The following is a 22,165-nucleotide window of genomic DNA, read 5'->3' as shown; positions in this document are numbered from 1 at the left end:
GACCCTACGGTGACAACGTGTGTTCTGAGCGTCAGAATCACCGGCTCTACACAGGCGAAGCACCTTCCCAGGTTGGGGGAGGAGCCGGCTTTAGTAGGGAAAGGTGTTTCCTCGCCGGGCGGGGAACACACCTGGTACTACTTGAGCACCGCGCCCACTCTGGTGCCTCTCAGGAGGTCTGGCCAGGTAGTCCCAGCTCAGCGTCCCCGCCCCAGCCGGACCCCCGGGCCGCCCGCGCGTCCCCACCTCGCCGCGCGGTTGCCTCCGCCTTCGCTTGCGCACGCGCACGCCGCGCCGGGCAGCTTTCGGCGCTGTCATGGCGGCGCGGAGCACCCTCAGTGGGCACCGGGACAACCGCGGGAACCCTGGCGGGGCGAGCTGGGCCAGTAGCATCCTCACCCCCACCAGCAGCCTCAGCCCAGGCGTCCGTAGCCCCAGCCGCGGTTGTTTTTGCAAGGGCTGATCGCAGGGGTGGGGCGGACCAGGAAGCCATGGAGTTCTGTGCAGCCGCGGACTCCCGGGGAGCAGACTAGGGAAACTTGGAGGCTGCGACCAGGTGCACTGACCTCTCAATCCCCTTCTCTCCTAGCCGTCTCCTCCAGGCCTCACCGCCCTTCGGGCCACAACACACCTGCCCTCCTCTCCCTGATGAACCTCAGGTGCCCGCGAGGTGCTCCACTCCTCCCCCTGGGCCGAGCGCTGAGAATAATCACCGCCCCCTTCCCCCGCCTTTTCCTGCCCCGGATCTTCGCAGCTACCTCCGTCTCGCGGCTCCCTGGCGCGGGGTGAGGACGATCCGGCATATCTGGGTGAGGAGTAACTTTCTATCTCTATGGCAGCTTGGGGCCCCCTCCTTCCCTGCGACCCCTCCTCTCCCAGCGACAGTTTCTCTTTCCGTGCACCTGTGAGGAGAGGTTGCCCTGCGCCAAGAACCTGCGAGAGTGGGGGAGGAGTGAACCTGCTCTGGAGCCTCTTGCGCCCACCTTCACTCTGAACCTAGCTCCTGGAGGTGGGGAGGAGCGGGGGCTGGTGGTGGGGTCCCTTCAGTAACTTAGTCGACGCACCGTAACTATTACCCCTCTCTCCCTAAAGCACCCTAAAACAAAACCTAGCCTATTTAACGTTTATCTAATCTTCCAATAGGGTTTGGCGTTGTTGTCAGCCTCGGGCAGAGAGATTGGACAAGTATTCTCCAAGAGGAGGAGGGCGACGCCAAGGACTTTCCACTTCAACTGCTTTTGGGGGTTCTCCACAACTTGGAAGAGTGACCTTTTTCCTTTTGCGTTGCGTGTGCTTATTACTAGTGCAGCGATTGGTGTCCCATAGTGACTCGAGTTTTCCGTGAACTAGAAATGGCTAGTGAGGACAGTAATGTCCCTTCCCCGCCACCAACAGGTGATGACGGGGGAGGTGGAGGGAAAGGAGAAGAACCCTCAGCTGAAGAGGGAGCATTGTCCCTGAAACCAGGGCTTCCCATCAGGGGCATCAGAATGAAATTTGCCGTTTTGACGGGACTGGTTGAAGTTGGAGAAGTATCCAATAGGGATATTGTGGAAACTGTCTTTAACCTGGTAAGTAAATGCCTATTTTAAAAGCATATATTCTTTTCAGTGGGTTGAGGAACAAGACGTTAAAGGAGGAGCCATGTGCCTTAGTAGATTGATGATGGCTTTTTCCACGGGTAGAAACGCAAAATTCTACTTACTTACGTGAAACAATTTTCTGTGTTTGTTAGTTTCAGGGAAATTATGTAAAACTAAGATGCTCCAGCTTTTGTGAAAATGAACGGATCACTTTTGTGCTAAGAAAATAAATGTTACTAATGGAAATATTTCGCGGGGTTCCAGTGGAGGACTTTTATTCTGTAAATTTTGGGGGGGAGGAATGTGTAAGTTTGTATTTCTCTTTGACATTTTAATTAAGTTCTTGTGACCTTTTTTTTGCACTTGAGAGATAATGTAGACCGAAGGCTGCCTAAACTACTCTCTTGAGTCTGCCTAAGTTATAGCTTGCTATATAAGTTTTGAACATAACTTTTGTTCATAAGGCTGAAGATTACTGAAAAGTTAGCATTTTAAATTTTGACTAGTGTTATTTTAGGCATAACTAACAAATATTAAATTTTGCACTGAATTTAAGGTTATGTTGTGAAAAATGGCAGTTTGAAGAGAGGGTTTTGGCAGGTATAGCATAATCTTTGTTTCTTTTGTAAATTCATGTCTAGCAGTTAAACATATGTGGTCATCGGAATTTGCTGGTTATACTACTATGAGCTATGAATGTTATTTTTAAAAGATGGAAATGCAGTATTTTCCTTTAGCTCTTTTCTGTTCTTAGAAATGGTTATTTCTAATGGGGGCTTTTTAGATTTCCTTATTCCAAACTCTGTTGCCCATCAACTTTAAGGCCAAACTTACTTTTTATTTTTTAAGTACTTCCTCCTCTTCCACATACTCACCTGTGTTAGGACATAACACATGGGAACAAAATGAATGTGCAGTGGTTGTTAACGATTGCTTAGCACCTTGTTGCCTGCATGTTTTCAAGGTTAGACTCCTTTTATTCCAGGGCAGTTAATTATTTCCTTCATTAGACCTCTACTAATAGTCCGGTCACCTGCAATACAACTTCTTGAATTTGTAAGTAGCTTGATGAAATCCACTTACTTTTGGAATAAGAAAACTTTGCTAGAGAAATGTCCTATTGTTCAGCTTGTTGTACTGGGAGCTTGTATATAAGCACCTATAAGACACACAATGTACACCCATATATTTTTAACTGTACATTGCAGAAATGTTCAGATACACACAAAATAGAATAATATAAAGAACCCTGTTATCTGTCATTCTGCTTCAATTACCAGTATGTTTTTGGATCTTGTGTACGTGGGTACTTAAGTTTGTGAGTCTCAAGAAGGTAAATGGTAGATTAATGTATTCTTCTACTTCAAAATAGAGACACTTGAAAACTTTTTTCTTCTAAACATCTTGTCACTTGAATGATAAATACAAATCTGTGGTAGTGACACAGTCCATAATTAGTTGTTTGTGTGTGAAATGCAACATTCCCTGGCAGAAGGAGGTTTTGAAGTCCTCATGGACTTCGAGTCTCTTGCATTTTATCATTAAGGAAAATCCAAATTCTGTAGCAATAGTTTGCTTATATGCTGTCCACCACTGTAGGCCTGGTAGAGATTTGAAAGTTATTGGTTAAGTCTTTTCACATCTATATGTTGCAGGACAATAGATGTCCCAGTAGAGGGAGAGGGAAAATCTGTTCCGTTTAACTCACTCATCACCATCATTCTCTTGTGTAGAGAAAGTTGAGAGAATTAGCTTAGTTCCTTTCCATTCTCCCTTGTACTTTTCATGCTCCTTCGTGGATATATAGGGTCTTGGCTAGTCTTTAGAAAATGTGGGGAGCGGAACCGCTGGGAATCTGGCCACGTAGTTCATTACAGTGTTGTTAATACAGGTGCACCTAAATATTTCCTAATTGATAGTTGCCAGCCTTGGCCTTAATTCTACTCAAGGAAGAGAATGCATGAAGTAACAGTAATTTTTTAAAAAGTTACTATTTACCAGGCAGTGGGCCAGGTGCTTTACATGATTTTTAATTCTTCCCCCAACATACACAGGCGTACCTCGTGTTAATTGTGCTTTGCTATATTGTGCCTCACAGGTGTTGCGCTGTTTTTTTTTTAAACAAATTGAAGGCAAGACCCTCCACCAGCAAAATGCTCTGGAGGGTCTGTTGTGATGGTGGCTTTATTGTGGTGGTCTGGATTTTGTGATGTTACCCAGGTATGCCCGTGTCTCATGTTACAGATACAACTGAGACACTGGAAGGTTAAGTAGATTGCCTACAATTTGATGGTTCTGAGAATGGCAGCCTTTCTAGGAACACATCTGTCTCTTGAGTTGATGGAGAATTGTTGGCTCCTCTAAGCAGGTATTTATAGTTTAGGTGTAGCCTTCCCCCAGTGTAAGGACACAAAAATCATTAGTTCTGCTAACTATTAATAGTGAAACATCCATCAATACATTTAATTTCTTATTTAATGTTCAAACGGCTTTGGAAAAAAGCTTTAAGAAGACTTTCAAAGTAAGAAACCATTTGGTCATTTGTTTTCACTCAATGTGGATGCAGAAAGGTAGTCATTAACTTTTTACAGTCAGTACATTGGATAAAAATTTCTAAAATTAGGGATAATAAGGTACAGACAAAAGAATATGTCACATGGCTAAGTAATGAAGTGCTTCAAAAATATAAGCCTGTGGACCGTCCACCTGACCTAACAGTGCATTGCTGATATCGTCGAGTCTGCCTCTGTGCTTCTCTGTTATCCTCTCTTCCCTGGGATTTTCACTGGTGAATTCACACTATTATTTATAGCTGTCACAACTCTTTTCTATTTTTAGGCATTTTTATTAAAATAGATGTTTTACTGATTGTCTTTTCCTGATTACATATTAGCTACTTGAAACAATAAAGTTGTACTGTTGAAATTAAGCAACTTCCCATTCCCCAAAATTGTCTAATTTAGTGGTAGAGACATATAACTTGAGAGTTCTTTCTCTTTTATAGAGTTCTGCCTCCCAGTTTTGTTAATGTGGCTTAAATTTACTGTGCCATAAATTCCTTTGAAATTTACTACGCTTCCTGTAATAATTTCTTTTGCAAGTCTTTTACAGATAAATTTTGATTAATAGTACACCTGTGTGTTCAAGTATTTCAAACTTCTGGTCAACTTTTACATTTTGCTGGTTGCACTTCAAAACCACTTTAGTTTTGTCTTCATCTGTACGCTCAAGTTATCAAACTTGACATACATATCTGTATGTCAAACTTTTAGGACCCAGAATAATTAATGTAGTGACATTTTCAGGAACTTGATGCTGAGTTTAAGTCTTCCCTCAGGTATTGAAGAGTATTACTCTATTCTATTTAATTCAAGAATAGTAATTTCTATGGTCTGGTGACAAATACATGTTTTTGTGGGGTTTTTTTGTTTGAAGAGTATAAGATTTTAATTAAAATGTTGAAGCTTAGAAGATAGAATATAATTTTTTCATTACAGTAGTCCCCTCCTTATTCATTTTCACTTTTTGTAGTTTTACTTAACTGCAGTCAGTCATGGCCTGAAAATAATAAATGGAAAATTCCAGAAATAAACAATTCATAAGCTTCAACCTCCTACCCATTAGTCACTTACTAGCTGTCTCAGTTATGTCGCAGTACGGCAGTGCTTGTGTTCAAGTAACCCTTCTTTTACTTAATAATGGTCCTAAAGTGCACAAATAGTTTTAAGAGAAAAAGCAGTATAGGAAAAACCATAGTATATATAGAGTTCAGTGCTATTACTGGTTTCATTCATCTCTTGGAGGCCTTGGAACATACTCCCCGGTGGATAAAGGGGAACAGCGTACTCATTGTGTGGCATTTGAGATAGGTCCTGCTAAATATCAATGGTGCAGCATCTTAATACCTGTAGGTGTGGAGCCCATCACACAAGGCCTCTGCTAGTGTTGCCTGTGCAGCGGGTGTCTTGTCAACTTAAAGGGGCAGCTGCTATTCCAGTCCAGCTGATTGCTATCCTGTAGTAACAGGACCTGATGGTGTGATGCCTTTTGATTTCTCAGGAATGAGAAATCTAGATTAAAAAATTTTTAAATGTCATGTTAAAATAATATTAATTATGTGGGCCATAAAATCACATGTAACGACTTTTCAGGCTTTTATATGAACCTTAATTTAAAAAATAATCATTGAACATGTTTTTATTCTGATGTGTGCCATCAGGGGTTACAATGAATCCCTTCTAGAAATATACTTCATGAGTTCCCCCAAATCAATTTGTACTTCATGTTGTAAGTAGTAGAAAACTTGAAACTGGTTTTAAGCACAGTAAAAAAGATTTATAGGCTTATTTATCTAGGCGTCCAAGGTAGGGCAAGACTTACAGAAACAAATAATATTAAAGACCAGTTTCTTTCCATTCTGTTCTGCTTTCTTTGATGTCAGCTTCGATCTGTTAACGTTCCTCTCGTGGTTGCAGAATGGCTGCCAGTGACAGTTGGGCGAGAGAGCCTCTCTGTCTGAACATTCCAAACCAGAGTCCTGACTGTACCTTGGGACAAGACTGTGGCCATTGAAATGTGCTCATTGGCTTAAGCAAACCTGAGCCAGCTGCTATACCTAAGGAAGGGTCAGTTTCCTCTGAAGTACCCGGGCTCTGTGGGGAGGGGTGGAGACATTGATGAAAACCTGGGCGAGACATGGAAGGGGTGAGTGGATTCTGGATAGGCAACCAGGATGTCCACTAGTTTTCTTTTCAGTTGCATAACAATGTAATAGGCTAATGGTATTTGTGTAAAGAGGAAAAAAGATTCATTACCTCAAAACTCTTGTGATATTGAACACTTTTTTTTTTAAACTTCTTTGTGTCTTAGTTTCCCCATCTGTACAATGGGGGAAACCACATCTTAGCGAGGATTAAAGGAATAAATACTTGTAAAGCACTTAAAGCAATGTGTGGCAGGCCCTGGCCAGACAGCCTGGATGGTTAGAGTGTTGTCCCTACGTGCTAAGGTTGTGGGTTGGATTCCTGGTCAGGGCACATACAAGAATCAACCAGTGAATGTGTAAATAAGTGGGACAACAAATTGATGTCTGCCTGTCGCTTTCTTTCTCTTTTTCCCCTTTCTACCCTCCTCCTTATCAATTAAAAAGTGTGGGACATTAAATGCTGTTATAACTATTGGCTGTTTTAGGTAGTGGATTCATTATATTTCAACCTTGTGATTTTTTTGTTTGTTTCTATATAGGTATTACTAGCCTTATTGGCTCTGCAATATAGTGTGTGGTTTTTGGAATTTATTTAACAGCCATTGTGATTTTTTACAAGTGACTTGTTTTTAAACATCTTTATGGAGTTAAAACATAGCATAACTTATTTTAAGTTTACAATTCAGTGATTTTTCATAAGTTAATAGAGTTATGCAGGCATTACCACAATCTAATTTTAGAACATTTACATCCTGTGTTAAAGATTTTTTTACAGTTTCAGCTCTTACATTTAAACCTATGGTCCATTTTGAGTTAATTTTTATATGCCGTGAGTGAATGCTCGGTTAAGGGTCTGAATTCATCACCTTTGTGTGTAGGTATCTCTGGTTGTCTGGCTGCTGTGTGTTACCAAGGGTTCTTTCCTTGGCACCTTTGTCTCAAATCATTTGACCATAAGTGTAGGGCTTTATCTGGACTCTTTCTTCTTTTCTGTTGATCTATATGTCTTGTCTATTCTTACACCACTACCAAGCTGCCTTGATTACTGTAGCTTTGTAGTAAGTTTCGAAATAGGGATTTATGTACTCCATGTTCTTTTTCAAAGTTGTCTTTTCTATTCTAGGGGCTTTGCATTTCCATGTGAATTGTAGGATTAGTTTGTCAATTTCTGTCAAAAAAATCCCAACAGGCTGGGATTTTAATGGGGAGGTGTTCCTTAATATCTTTCATCACAGTTCTGTAGTTTTCAGTGTATGAGATGATTATTTTTGAGTAATTTTTTTCTGTTAAAGTGCTTCTTTGGCATTTTGTACATTAAAATTTCCAGAAGAGGAATGCATATTTCAAAGTATATGAATATTTATATAGATTGTGAGTAGATATTATAGGATTATTTATTAATGTTGATAATTAGAAGAAATTTGGGTGAATTGGTGGATTTTGGAAACCACCAAATTTTAATTTTGGAAACCACCAAATTTTAACCACCACTTATAATTTCTTAGAATAGAATTGATCGTTTAGGCTCCTGTGGATATACAGTCTTGTTTCCATTTGAATTGGTTAATTTTAAACAGAGAAATCATTTGGGAGTTGAAAAAACAAATTTTTTCTGTCTGTGAATGACTACACAAGTAAACTAAGCTTTTTGTTTCTTATACTGACCTATCTGAACTAATATAGTAGTGTATTTTTATATTATGAACTATTTCTTTTTAATACACTTCTTACAATATTTTAAATAGTTTTTGTGTACTTGAAAAGTCTAGGACACATTTTTGTTTTTGTTTATTTATTTTAAGATTTATTTATTTTTTGAGAGCGGGGAAGGGAGAATGGAAGAGAAACACTGATGTGTACATTGATGTGCGAGAGAAACATTGATTGGTTGTCTCTCACACGCCTCTAACTGGAGACCTGGCCTGCAACCCAGGCATGTGCCCTGACTGGGAATGGAACTGGCAACCCTTTGGTTCCCAGGCCTGCGCTCAGTCCACCGAGCTACACCAGCCATGGCTTAAGTTTCTTAAAGTCGTTTTTCTCCCCGCATTTATTTGGTTGGCCAAAAAGCCCATTTAGTTTTTTTTCCGTAAAATAAGACACATTTTTCATTTTAGTTTTTGATTTGGATATTTTGAGTACGTCGGCTGTCTCCTGCTATAGGCCGCCAGTGGGCAGAGGCCAGGGCTGCTGCTAAACATCTTCCAGTGCACAAGACAGTCTCACAGCAAAGTTATTTGGCCAAAGTGTCAATAGTACCAAGAAGCTTGGAAACCACTCTTGACACATTCCATCAGTCACAGAACCTCTTCCCTACACAGCACAAGTCTTTTCTTGAGTTTCAGTGGTGTTTTTACCTTTCTTGTAATAATAAAGTAAAATATGCTGAAAATATTGTTATGTATTTTCTTCCATCTTAAATATTAAAAGGGCTGCACAAAAATTCACCAATTTTGCTGTTTTTTAAAAAAATGCATGCAGATGTGACATACATCACAATACAATCTAACAAAATTGTTTAGAATGAAGTTAAAGACAAGTACTACTAGAGCCATTGTCTGGAAAAATTTTTGGCCAACCCAATAATATTACTTCATTGGTACTTATGTAACGGAATATGTATTCAGAAACCCAAGTGTAGTAGATTCCTAGTTCATCTTTGGTTTAAAAGCTGTGGGGACAAAATACAAAGTAAAAAAGCAAACAGTAAAAAAATTTTTTTAAGTTGTTAAGAGTATACAGATTCATTCTAATTGATTGGTTTTTATAAAACATTGGTTTTTGATTTTTTTAAAGACTTTTGTGTGTAGTTATGTGTCTTTAAAAATTATTTTTAGATAGGGGGAGGGAGAAAAAGAGCAAGAGAAACATCAGTGCGCAAGCAAGAGGTACGTTGATTGATTGCCATGTGGCCCGCAACCCGGGCCTGTGTCCTTACCAGGAATCGAACTATCTACCTTTCTGTCTACTGAGCCGCACCAGCCAGGGCTTGCGTGTCCTTTTTGGTTTCTCAAAGATTTAATTAGGTTATCCAGGATTAATATATGTGATTGAAATGTGCTTTGTGAAGTAGAGAATTGCTGGAGATTTTAGAGGCTTGCGTATTGGGGATTTTATAGAGTGAATTTTTACTTTGGGTAGGAAATTGGACACCATATGACATTATTATTATTATTGTTATTATTTTATTATTAATAAAGGATTATCTAACCATCCGATGTCCCTGCTCTAAGTTTTATTGTCTCTATTGCTCCTGGGTCTTCGTATTTGTTTCTCAGAGTTCTATTCATTACTTATCCCATTAGTCTTTTAGTAACTTATATTCTGTAAAAATCGCAGTTTTAGAGAGAGATGTGTGGATGACTTTTCTATATATATTCTTATAGAAAGATGAAAAACTGTTGAAATTTTGATTAGCTACATTTGTTAGAGACAAATCTATTGCTTGAGAACCAAAAAAGGTTTTCTCCTGGCCTAATAAGATTTTTGTTCAATGAATAATGACTTCATTGGAGTGATATTTTTATTTATAAACTATAGTACAGGCATATGCTACATAATGTTTTGGTTGACAGTGGACCATATATAAGATGGCGGTCTCATAAGATTACAGTGGAGCTGAAAAATTACTGTCCCCTCTAGTGACCTCATAGCCGTCTTAAAGTCGTAGAACAATGCGTTATACAAATGCTTTCCTTTTCTTAGAGTTGAGTGCCATATGCCTTACAGTAACATGCTATGCTGGTTTGTAGCCTAGGAGCTGCAGGGAACAGGTTCCTAATCTATTTTCAGGCTCTTTTTTTGTGGGGGATTAGTTTTTATATTCAGTGATGGTGATATCTATGGCTCTTGAGGTGGGGAAAATAGATCGATTATTTATATGCGTTTGAATTGAAATTAATTCATTATTTTGAGTTACAATATATACTAGCAATAGCTAAGATTGCTAGCAATAGCCAGATTCTGTTTGATGTGTATATTAAGCCAATTTAACTCTCACAATTCTTAACAATTACTAGGTAGGTATAGGTCTTCTGCCAAAATGCCCTCTGTTTTGCAAAAAAATAATAGGGCTAAAAATAACAGGGCTTACTGGGAAAAAATACGATTGGGGTGGGCCATTCAAAACCTGTGGAATTTTATAACCAGAATACTAAATGAGTCAGTAATAACCATAATGAAAATACCAGCAATGTCAAATGTCTATTATTATTTTCACATTAGCATCAGTCACTTTTGTGATACTAACCCTGGAGCTTCTGCTTCTTCCTTCGTTGGATGGAGGCAGACATTTGTCTCAGTACTAAAAATCTGATCCAGGTGTGGCTTTCTTCATTACGTCATTGTGTTCATACAGGGGAAATGTCTTTGCAGTTCCTTCATCTGTCCTCGCAGACTGTCAGACACTTGACATCGTGGGAAAGCGTAGTTCTTGTACCCATTAGACCAGGCACTATTTGCATTTAAGGAAAACATTTCTGTAAATATTTAGGTTTTTTAAAAGATCTTTATCTGTTGCTAAGTATTTCTCTTTAATTCTGTTGGAATAAATTACATTTGAACCAACATAATTTCCACGCTATTTTCCTACATTATTCTCCTCTTGAATAATTCTGTAGGAGGTAATTGAAGGCAAAGATAAGTTATAGCAGAACAGACTTTACTAGTATAATATTCACTTTGTAAATGATGAAGCTGACACACAGGATAACAAGTAATATTGCTGAGATTTAAATTAGGGATCATGCAGCCTAAGCTTCTTTTTTATTTTTCAGCTTAAGCTCTTAACCACTGAGCCATATATGGTATATAATTGCAGAGAACCTTAAGTGTGAAATACAGTCAACCCTTGAACAAGATGCCAAAACCCCCTTGTAGTTGAAAATCCATGTATAACTTTTGACACCCCAAAACTTAACTAATACCCTGCTGTTGACCCGAAGTCTTCCTGATAATATAGACAGTTATCGACACATAAATATGTGTTGATTAACACATATTTTGTATGCTATATATATTATATACTGTATTCTTACAATAAGCTAGAGAGAGAAAATGTTAAGAAAATCATAAGGAAGATAATATACATTTACCATATTTATTGAAAGAAAATCAAGGTATAAGTGGACTCATGCAGTTCACACCCATGTTGTTTAAGGGTCGACTGTAGCGGCTGATGGCATCTTTCAGCCATGTCATTGACGATGGGAAGGTATCTGGAGTGTTTTCAACTTGCATAAACATAATCAAGATTTGCCTTATGAAAGATGGATTTTCTCCCACATTACACAACCTAAAATGTGTACCAGGAGGAGGGAAACTTTCATGAATGTGATATTCAACTTGAATGGAGTTAATGACATAGTTAATCATTATGCAGGGTGCTGGAGTTTGCTTCTTTACTCTCACAGTCAAGATTTAGTTGGCCTACCTTCCAAGACTAAAATGACCTTGTCTGTTGAACCTGTAAGGAAGTGGAATTTAATAATCTCTTTTGTGACCTTTATTTAGTGACCTCATTGAGCACATCAACAGGAAAGGGTGATGCTTTTATTAAACAGTTGTGGAAGAGGCAAGAGAACAGATGTCGCCTTTAGTATTTTCCAAGGCGTGGCACTGGACCTCTGGTATGCAAGTGGCCTGTCATTGAAATTGATTTGCTTCTGTGATAGATTTACTGCACAAACCTAACATATATTATTGTCTATGTATAGTTTTCAGTTGATTTTTTTTCTTGATGATCAGTGGTCATACTACAGTTCGTGTTTTTCTACTCTAACTTTATATAGACAAATTGTGGAACTAGGATTTTGTGAGTTACGATATAAGGAAGGAGAGCAGCATTCTTTTTGCTTTACTAAAAATAAAATATTATTTTTGAAAAGATTTTATTATTTTTAGAGGGTAAGGGAGCAAGAAAGAGTGGGAGAGAAACATAAGATGTGCGAGAGAGACAGGATCGGTTGCCTCTCGTATTTCCCCAACCAGGGACCAGCCCTCCACCCAGGCATGTGTCGAGACTGGGAATCAAACCCACGACTTCTCTGTCTGCAGGATGACCCCCAACCCACTGACCCACACCAGTCAGGGCAAGGTGCATGTATATAAAAGAATTCTCACATGTATAGAAACACTGGAGTATGGGAGCAATGCATTTGCACAGTAAATTGAAATACAGGGGTTGCCAAAAGTAGGTTTACAGTTGTTTGTATGGAAAATAACACATTAGTAAATAAAGAATAAACTCTGTGTTTCACGTACTCACAACTGTATACTTTTGCCCACCTTGTGTAAGGAGGATCTACTAACGTCTGCTGGATTACAAATATCAAGTATCACTGTCAGTATGTTATGACACTTTTTCAAAGTCTTTTCTTAATTTGTTCAAACTTGTGGTTAGATAACTATATTAAAGTTTGGGGTAATTTTGGTGTGTATGTATTTAACTGGTTAATAGCATGTATTTAACTGGTTAAGAAATGGGATCTCTTTAGGATTTGGTATGTTGATAGTAAAGTAGGCACAGAAATGGAATAATTACAGGTTTTTAAATATAATTATATTTTTGTATTCTTCTTTCTTGAATATTTGTCATTGAGTAACTTTACAAGAGTTTTAACTTGGGGAGTTTCCTAGGAAGTGTATTTGTCCAATTTTATCTGTTGTGTATTAGGGTAACGGTGTGGTTTTTTGTTGTTCTGGTTGTTGTTAACCATCCTCTGTTGCTTGCCTTCCTTGTTTCCTCCTCTCTCTTTTTTTCCCCTCCCTTCCTTGGTTGTGAATTTCACTTAAGCTCCTTTATCATCTTGGGAAAGTTAACCCTTTAGATGTTTAATTTTTTAGAATGTAAAATAGGGTTGATTCTGTCTATTCCCTAAGGGTTATATATTAAAATACCTAATAGGCACTTATTGCTAGTTACTTTGTTTTTTCTCCCCACAGTTTATAAATATTTAACAAAAACTCAATTTCTGGAATGCAAAATTTGACCTATTATTAGTCAGTAAAAATAAATTAATTTAAAAAATAGTTTGTTATGGAAAATTTCAAACATACACAAAAGCATGAGAGAACTCTTACATTCCCATCAATCGACTTTATTATCAACATTCTTTTGTTCTTTATATGTCATTTTAACTAATGTCATGTGCCTTCTATATGTTTGTTTTCTTTAGCTGTCTGATTTGTTTCTTAGAACTATATACTTTAAGATTACTAACATTTGGGGAGCAATTTTCTAGGAACTTGAAGTCCGCTGTCAAAGTTTGTGTGGGATTGACGAGGTCATGTCTGCGGTGTGTGTTGAATGTAGCAGTGCTAAGCTCAGTAACAGGGTCCAGTGTGTGCTGTACAACTGTTCTGTTTGAGAGCAGTGGCGTTTTGCTTCATCTGTGTCTTCTAATGATCTTGAATTTAAATTGTGTTTATACATAGGGTCTGACTATATATTTTCTTTAGTATTGGAAATAGAAGTCTAATCTAATGTAAGATAATATACTGATTTGGGTTTGATACAATTGGGACAGTTTTCAATAAGGTGAGTGACCATGTTGAATTGGCTTTCATCCTGATGATAGAGGTTGACATGCACACTCCTGCAAGTGCCCACCTTCAGTCACCTGACAGACACAGCAGCACAGTTTCTCTGATGCCTGTGCTGGTGCATTTCTCTTTTGGCTGTTGTTATTATTGGAATGGGGTAAAAATTGTAGTTGAAGGAGACCCTAATTATTGGGACGGTTGCATCATTTATTACTATCTAGAAATGTCAGTTCATTGGCATGGAATGGGTCATTTCTGTATTAATCTGAAGATGGGAAAACTTGTGGCGGAATGAAATTTTAAGAATATTTTTGCTGACTTCCGCCAAGATGGAGGCGTAGGTGGAAACACTTTGCTTCCTTGCACAACCAAATCTAAAAACATCAAAGTTTTAACAATTATAAACACAACCAAACCACACAGAAAATTGACAATACAGAGTCCGAAAACAACGAACCGCTCAGCTAAACTGGTGAGAGGGGTGAAGCCAGCAGCGGAGCGGGTTAGGCAAAAAAGATCCCGACCTGGGCAGTGCACAGGCAGCTGAAGGCACGGATCCCAGGTGCCAGCTAGCAACGGGTGGACACAGGGAAGAGGCTCAGCTGGCTGTCTGCGGGCGGTATTTGCGCACAGATAAACCAGTGAAGAGGTGAGCACTGAGACTGTGGTGCAGGGAGGCAGGCTCACACATTTGCGCTCAGATAAACTGGTGGGGGTGAGCGGTGAGGCGGACTGGGCAAGCGGAGAGGACCGCCATTGCTCCCTCTCTGACCCCACCCCCACATACAGCATCACAAGCCAGCGACCTGGGTGGCCCCATCCTGGTGAACACCTCCTCGTACGTAACAGGCACGAACAGATCAAAACTTGGCTCAAGAATAACTCAGAGCCCCAGAGCCGATAAATCTAAGCGATGAAGAAATAGCCAAACTTTCAGATGCACAGTTCAAAACACTGGTGATCAGGGTGCTCACAGAACTGGTTGATTTTAGTCACAAATTAGAGGAACATATGGAAGCTAAACTAATTGAAATGAAGGGAAATGCAGAGGAAACCAATAGTAATGGAAAGGAAACTGGGACTCAAATCAAGGGAGCAGACCAGAAGGAAGGAAAAAATGACCAAATAGTAAAGGATGAAGAAACAAGGATTCAAAAAAATGAGGAGAGGCTTAGGAACCTCCAGGACATCTTTGAACGCTCCAACATCCAAATTACAGAGGTATCAGAAGGGGAAGAGGAACAGCCACCAGTGGAAACCTTATTTGAACAAATAATAAAAGAGAATTTCCCCATTCTGGCAAAGGAAATAGACTTCCAGGAAGTCCAGAAAGCTCAGAGTCCCAAAGAAGTTGGACCCAAGAAGGAACACACCAAGGCACATCATCATTACATTAGCCAAGATTAAAATGAAGGAGAGAATCCTAGAAGCAGCAAGAGATAAGGGGACTGTCACCTACAAAGGAGTTCCCATTAGACTGTCAGCGGATTTCTCAAAAGACACCTTACAGGCAAGAAGGGGCTGGAAAGAGGTATTCCAAGTCATGAAAACCAAAGACCTACAACCAAGATTGCTCTATTCAGCAAAACTTTCATTTAGAATGGAAGGGCAGATAAAGTGCTTCTCAGATAAGGTCAAATTCAAGGAGTTCATCATCATCAAGCCCTTATTATATGAAATGTTAAAGGGACTTACCTAAGAAAAAGAAGATAAAAAAGATGAACAGTAAAAGGACAGCAAACTCAGTTATCAACAACCACACCTAAAACAAAAGCAAACTAAGAGGATAGCTAGATCAGGAGTGGAACCATAGAAATGAAGACCACATGGAGGGTTAGCAACAGGGGAGTGGGAGAAGGAGAAGGGGGGAGAAGGTACAGAGAATAAGTAGCATAGATGGTAGGTAGAAAATAGATAGGGGGAGGGTGAGAATAGTAGGGGAAATACAGACTCTAAAGAACTTGAGACACGTGTTCATGAACTAAAGGGGGGGAATGGTGGGGGAGGGGAATGGAGGAGGGAAATAGAACAAATGTAATGGCATAATCCATAAAATTTAAAAAAAGAAATAGAAGGAAAAAAAAGAATATTTTTGCCTGAGGCAGAGGGAATGTTTTTAGCCAGCTTCTCTGCTCTCTGGCCCCACAGGGTATATTGTTAATTGATTGGTACATCTATTATTTTTTTCTGTCCTTTAGAGGAAGGTGGAAATTTCCACAAAGGTACGTTTTCTCTCCTTCTACCTGTGGCGAGTAGAATTATCTGTCTCTCCTCACCTCTCTTGGACTGCCTCTTTTTTGTTCTTGAAATCTGTATTTTGTTCTTTTTAAATTGAAAGTTTCCTTAACATTCTGGCTTAGTGAAGTGGTCACTAAGCCCCGATTGCTTTTCCCTATGAACAGGACTTCCGCCAAGATGGAGGTATAGGTGGATGTGCCGTGCCTTCTCACACAACCAAGTTTAGGGACAACTAAATATTAGCATCAGAAAACACAACCAGAACAAGGAAAATTGAACTTTTCGGAAGTCCATTAACAACAAATTCTTCAGCCCGACTGGTAAGGGGCGAAACCGGCGTCTCGTGAGGGGTTGCACAGGAGGACTGGGTCGGACCCGGGCGCGGAACCCAGACGCACGGGTTCCAAACCCAGGATTGGACCTAGTGAGCGACCAAGCAACCCACCGGGTGAGCGACTGCAGAGGAGACAGTGGGGAGGCGTTGCAGCGAGTTGACTGCGGTTGCCTAATTGCGGGCGAGCGAGGGAGTGGGCGGTTGGACCGGCCGCAGCGGCGATAGAGGGCACCGCCATTTCCCCGCTCTGACCACGCCCCCACATACAGCGTCACAACCCAGCGACCTGGGAGTCCAAGGCGCCGCTTCTCACATTTAAAGGGCCAGAACAGACCAAAAATGTCGCAGGAAGACCTCAAAGCCCCAGAGATAAATCTAAGCGACGAAGAAATAGCAAAACTCTCAGACGCACAGTTTAAAACACTGGTCATCAGGATCCTCACAGATCTGGTTGATTATAGCCACAAATTAGAGAAACATATGAAGGCTAAATTAAGGGAAATGAATGGAATTCCACAGGAAACCCATAGAGATGAAAAGGAAACTGGGACTCAAATCAATGGAGTGGACCAGAAGAAAGCAAATAATGGCCAAACAGAAAAGAGTCAAGGAGCAAGAATTCAGAGAAATGAGGAGAGTCTTAGGAACCTCCAGGACATCTTTAAACGCTCCAATATCCGAATTATAGGGGTACCAGAGGGGAAAGACACAACCACCAGTGGAAAAACTATTTGAACAAATAATAAAAGAAAATTTCCCCAATCTGGCAAAGGAAATAGACTTCCAGGAAATCCAAGAAGCTCAGAGAGTACCAAAAAAGTGGGACCCAAGAAGAAACACACCAAGGCACATCATAATTACATTAGCCAAGATTAAAATGAAGGAGAGAATCCTAGAAGCAGCAAGAGCTAAGGGGACAATCACCTACAAAGGAGTCCCCATCAGACTGTCAGCAGATTTCTCAAAAGAGACCTTACAGGCAAGAAGGGGCTGGAAAGAAATATTCCAAGTCATGAAATCTAAAGACCTACAACCAAGATTACTCTATCCAGCAAAACTTTCATTTAGAATGGAAGGACAGATAAGGTGCTTCTCAGATAAGATCAAATTCAAGGAGTTCATCATCACCAAGCCCTTATTATATGAAATGTTAAAGGGACTTATCTAAGAAAAAGAAGTTAAAGAAACATGAACAGTGAAAGAACAACAAGCTCACAGTTATTAACAACCACACCTAAAACGAAAGCAAACTAAAAGAACAGCTAGATCAGGAGTGGAAACATAGAAATGAAGATCTCAAGGAGGGTTAGCAACAGGGGAGTGGGAGGAGGAGAAGGGGGGAGAAGGTACAGAAAATAAGTAGCATAGACAGTAGATAGAAAATAGATGGGGGGAGCAAGAATAGCATGGGAAATATAGAACCTAAAGGACTTGAGACACATGGTCATAAACTAAAGGGGGGTAATGGTGGGGATGGGGGAGCAGGGTGGAGGGGAATGAAGGGGGGAATAGAACAACTGTAACTGCATAATCAATTTAAAAAAATAAATTAAAAAAAATAAAATCAATAAATAAAAAAATTTAAAAGCAAAAAAAAAAACATTCTAGCTTAAGTAAAAAGCTTGTAAAAATCTTTTTTTGTCACTACAAGGTGAGTAGATTTCTATTTTTTTAAAAAATATGTTTGGTATCCTCAGTGGAGTAAAAAAAGTAGCATGATGACATTGGCGACTTTCACCAATTGGTCGGGAAACAATTGCTATGCTGGCCTACCCTCCCCTGTTTTAATCATCCTACTGATTTACCAGGTCTCCTCACCTTCTGTTGTAGATCATGTCTGAGCATTCTTCGCTGGTTAAGAAGGAAGCTTTTTCTTTCTTAAAAAGTCTACATGTCCTTTAACATGTCTACAATACCTCAGGTCAATGTACATGTTAGTCTTGGTCTTAGTCATGGAAAATGTCATAGGTTAGAAAATAAAAGAATAAATTACTGGGCCCTTGGCTGGGTAGCTCAGTTGATTAGAGCATCGTCCCTCTATGTCAAAGTTGTGGTTTGATCCCTAGTCAGGGCATGTACAAGATTCAAGCAATGAATGCATAAGTAAGTGGAACAACAAGTTTCTCTCTCTCTAATCAATAAATTTTATTTTATTTTATTATTACTAATTTTTAAAGATTTTATTTATCTTTAGAGGGGAATGGAAAGAGAGGGAGAGAAATATCAATGTATGGTTGCCACTTGTGCGTCCCCTGTTGGGAACTGGCCTGCAACCCAGGCATGTGCCCTGACTGGGAATTGAACTGCAGTCCCTTAGTTCGCAGGCCTGTGCTCAATCCACTGAGCTACACCAGCCAGGGCCCTAACCAATAAATTTTTTAAAAATTAAAAAAGAATAAATTACTGAGTTAGATTTGTAATTCTATGTATAGTGTATAGCATGCAAGCTACTTAGGAAAAAAACACTGCTTTGGAAAGAATTTTTCTCTTATCTAGTTCGATTTGTATCTAATAAGTTGACGTTGAGAGGTTGATTTTTATATTCAAGGAGCTTCAGTGAAAATTCGAGAACTACCGGTTTCTAATCCAGGTCTTGCAGTTTTGAAAATGCTTGTCTTTGACTAAGAGTCAAAGATTGCAAAACCAACGTTCTTATGTTTTTCTTGGCCTGTTAGGGGCAGTGTTAGGAAAATTTAATCAACCATGAGGTGGTGAAGTTGATCTTTTTTGCATGGTGTTGCAAGTCCATGAAATGAGTTGTAGTCTTTAGAGTCTGAGGCTCAGTCTAGATGGAGGTGTGGTGTTTTCGAAGTATGCAGTGTTATTTGGTGTTTTTAAGAGTAACTGCAAATATGATTTCGAAATTTCCTTTAGAGCTGCATCTTGTTTTCTAGTTAATAAACAAAAACAAAACCAAAAAAATGTTTTTCTCCTCACTGCTTTTGTAGTTACTTTTGAAGCAAATTTGAAGAAGTGGAATATTTTCTTTGATATCTTTCATATTAAATATAACCTGGTATAGTTCTTTTTTAAAGTATGACTTTTAGATTCTGGCTACCTGAAAGTGCTATTAACAGATTATGTTGAGTTTCACATCATAAATAGGTACTCATGTCTATGGATTGTAAAACGTGTGCTTTTCTTTTAAAAAAATACGTACTATCGATTTTAGAGAGAGGAAGGGGTGGGGAGGGAGGAAGGCAGCAGGAGAGAGAGAGAAGCATCGATTAGTTGCTGCCCTTACTGGTGCACATTCACTGGGTGCTTCCTGTGGGGGCTCTGACCGAGGTCCAGCCCGGAACTGTGGCAGGTCGGGATGTTGCTCTGACCAACCCAGCTTCCTGGCCAGGGCAGGTGCACTTTTATGCATTCAAAATATAGTTACTTATAACGTTTATGTATTTAATATACTGGAAAGAATTTGATGTTGGTTTAGGAGTTAGTGAAGAGCCATTTGAACTTTAGCTGTCATTCTAGAGTATCTTGTTTCCTTACTCAATAAGAACGTGCACATGTGTTTATTAAAATGATGTGGAATTCTCAATTTCAACATGTATTCATTAAAATTTTGTCTTGGCTAAGATGCCGAATGAAAACACTCAGTTACAACTCTCCCCCTCACACTTACCCACACACAGTTTGGACTTTCTTTGGGAAGTCAAGGCACAATAAAGAAGAAAATATGCACATGAAGGAAGGTTAGCGTTTAGGGTGAAGATTTGTAGCAGGTGATAGTTTTAGTTTTTAAGTTGAAGGCATATCAGTTAAGAAATTGCATATTTGTTGTGGAATATTAGCTATAATAGTAAGTCATAACATGTCATTTAGATCACAACAGTTATCTCTCATTGGATTTTTTAAAAAATGATTTTTTAGAAAGAGAAACATTCATCGAGTGACTTCTTTATGCATTCATTGGTTGATTCTTATTTTTTAAATTCTATTTTATTGATTATGCTATTACAGCTGTCCCAGTTTTCCCCCTTTGCTCCTCCTCCACCTAGTACCCCCCACTCCCTCAGGCAATCCCCCCATCCCTTTGTTCATGTACGTGGGTCATGCATATAAGTTCTTCGGCTGCTCCATTTCCTACACTGTACTTTACATCCCCATGGCTGTTCTGTAACCACCTGTCAGTACTTCTTAATCCCCTCCCCTCGTCTCCCATTCCCCTACACCCCTCCCATCTGGCAACCATCGAAGCCCTCTCCATATCCATGATTCTGTCTCTCTTCTTGTTTGCTTAGTTGTTTTTTGTTTTTAGTTGATAGACGTGTATTTTTTGCCATTTTATTGTTCATAGTTTTGATCATTTTTTTCTTAAAAAGTCCCTTTAACATGTCATTGCTCCACACCCAGATACTCTCACGCCCCCAGCTGTTAGCCTGATCTCTATCTAAAGTCTATTTTGTTATTTCCTTCGTTCATTAGATATTACACAGGAGTGAGCTCATATGGTAATTGTCTTTTTCTGGCTTATTTCACTTAGTATCATGCTCTCGAGGTCCATCTGTGTGTTGAAAAGGATAAGATTTATGATCAAGTAGTATTCCCTCGTCAATGGTAATTTTTATACTAACAATCACAGAGTGGAGTAAAATATTTTTACATTAGTACAGATTTCAGTTTTTGACCTCTTAGAAGAAATTTAGATGAAATATGTCATAGTGCCAGACCAGCGTATGGTGATTGATCTGTGACCAATTGAAGGTACTATATATGACAACATTATGTGAGTCCCTTTCTATGTTTGATAGTTTAACATATATACATCAGAGAAAGGATTTTCACTGAATTCACATTTGGTGGGTGCAGGTTGGAATGCAAAATTTTTAAGGAAAGTAGAAAAATCATGAGACCGGATAATAACTGAAATTAGTACACAGTTATTTTCCTTCCACTTTCCATTCTGCACCTGTCACTTGTGTAAATACACAGGTCACAGTGTGGGTTTTCAGATTGTTTTCCCAGTCCAGTGAATTGCTTAAGCTGCTTCTAGTGCATTCAGCATTTCCTGATTCACCTGGTGGTACCGAGAAGCCCTGCCCTGCATTCTGCGGTTCTGTGTTCATGTGTATTTGTGCTCATAGTCATTTGTTTGACCCTTCGTGGGATCTTACCTTTGTTCCTCGCAGAATAGAAATGCAGTGGTACAGAGCAGGGAGATTACAGAAGAAACCCATTATTTTAGTTCTGTGGGCTTTTTTTTTTTGTCAGGTTTATCGTGAAATGCAGATTAAAGTAAAAATCTCCAGTACTTCTAGCATTTATCGTATTTTTACGGGGATTTCTCTGATAGTTGAATTATGCTTTTTATATTATTATACTAATTATAGTACTAATAATTATATTACTAATTACTATACTAATAATTATATTATTATACTAATTATTATATTTAAATCCCAGATTTACTGCAGTCGTATATTTTTTCCTACTTTTTAGTTTGTCCTTTATCAGTATTTAGTATTGGACAGTCACCTATTAATTAATAAGCAATGTAATATTTTTCAGTTCCCTCTAAGTGTAGTTTGCAAGGGGCATTTTATTTTTTGAACATTTAAAGCATATTACATATTATAAGTAGCTGTGGTTTCCTTCCAATGTATGTAGTATGCATATACTATATACATACACACAGTGTATATATACTTTTATACATACAATGTACATATACATTACAATATATATAGTATATATACAACTTATGTACACTTTTACAATTGTGATTAGACACACGATATATGCAATGTATATATACAT

General features: G+C 39.0%; 1 protein-coding gene across 1 annotated transcript in view; it reads left to right on the top strand.

The window, feature by feature from the left end:
• Nucleotides 1-672: 672 nt before the first annotated feature.
• Nucleotides 673-22,165, top strand: part of LRBA (LPS responsive beige-like anchor protein) — a 526,673-nt gene continuing 505,180 nt past the window's right edge. Inside the window, exons 1-2 of the mRNA XM_037141420.2 lie at nt 673-809; nt 1,144-1,571. Coding sequence (XP_036997315.2) covers nt 1,353-1,571 — 219 coding nt within the window. The 5' untranslated portion in view covers nt 673-809; nt 1,144-1,352. The remainder of the gene's footprint in view (nt 810-1,143; nt 1,572-22,165) is intronic.

This window comes from Artibeus jamaicensis, unplaced genomic scaffold (assembly GCF_021234435.1).
Source record: "Artibeus jamaicensis isolate MK-2021 breed Jamaican fruit bat unplaced genomic scaffold, CSHL_Jam_final scaffold_537, whole genome shotgun sequence".
In the NCBI taxonomy this organism is placed as follows: Eukaryota; Metazoa; Chordata; class Mammalia; order Chiroptera; family Phyllostomidae; genus Artibeus; species Artibeus jamaicensis.
Note: the sequence above shows the minus strand (reverse complement) of the source record. Positions and strands in the feature narration are given on the sequence as shown.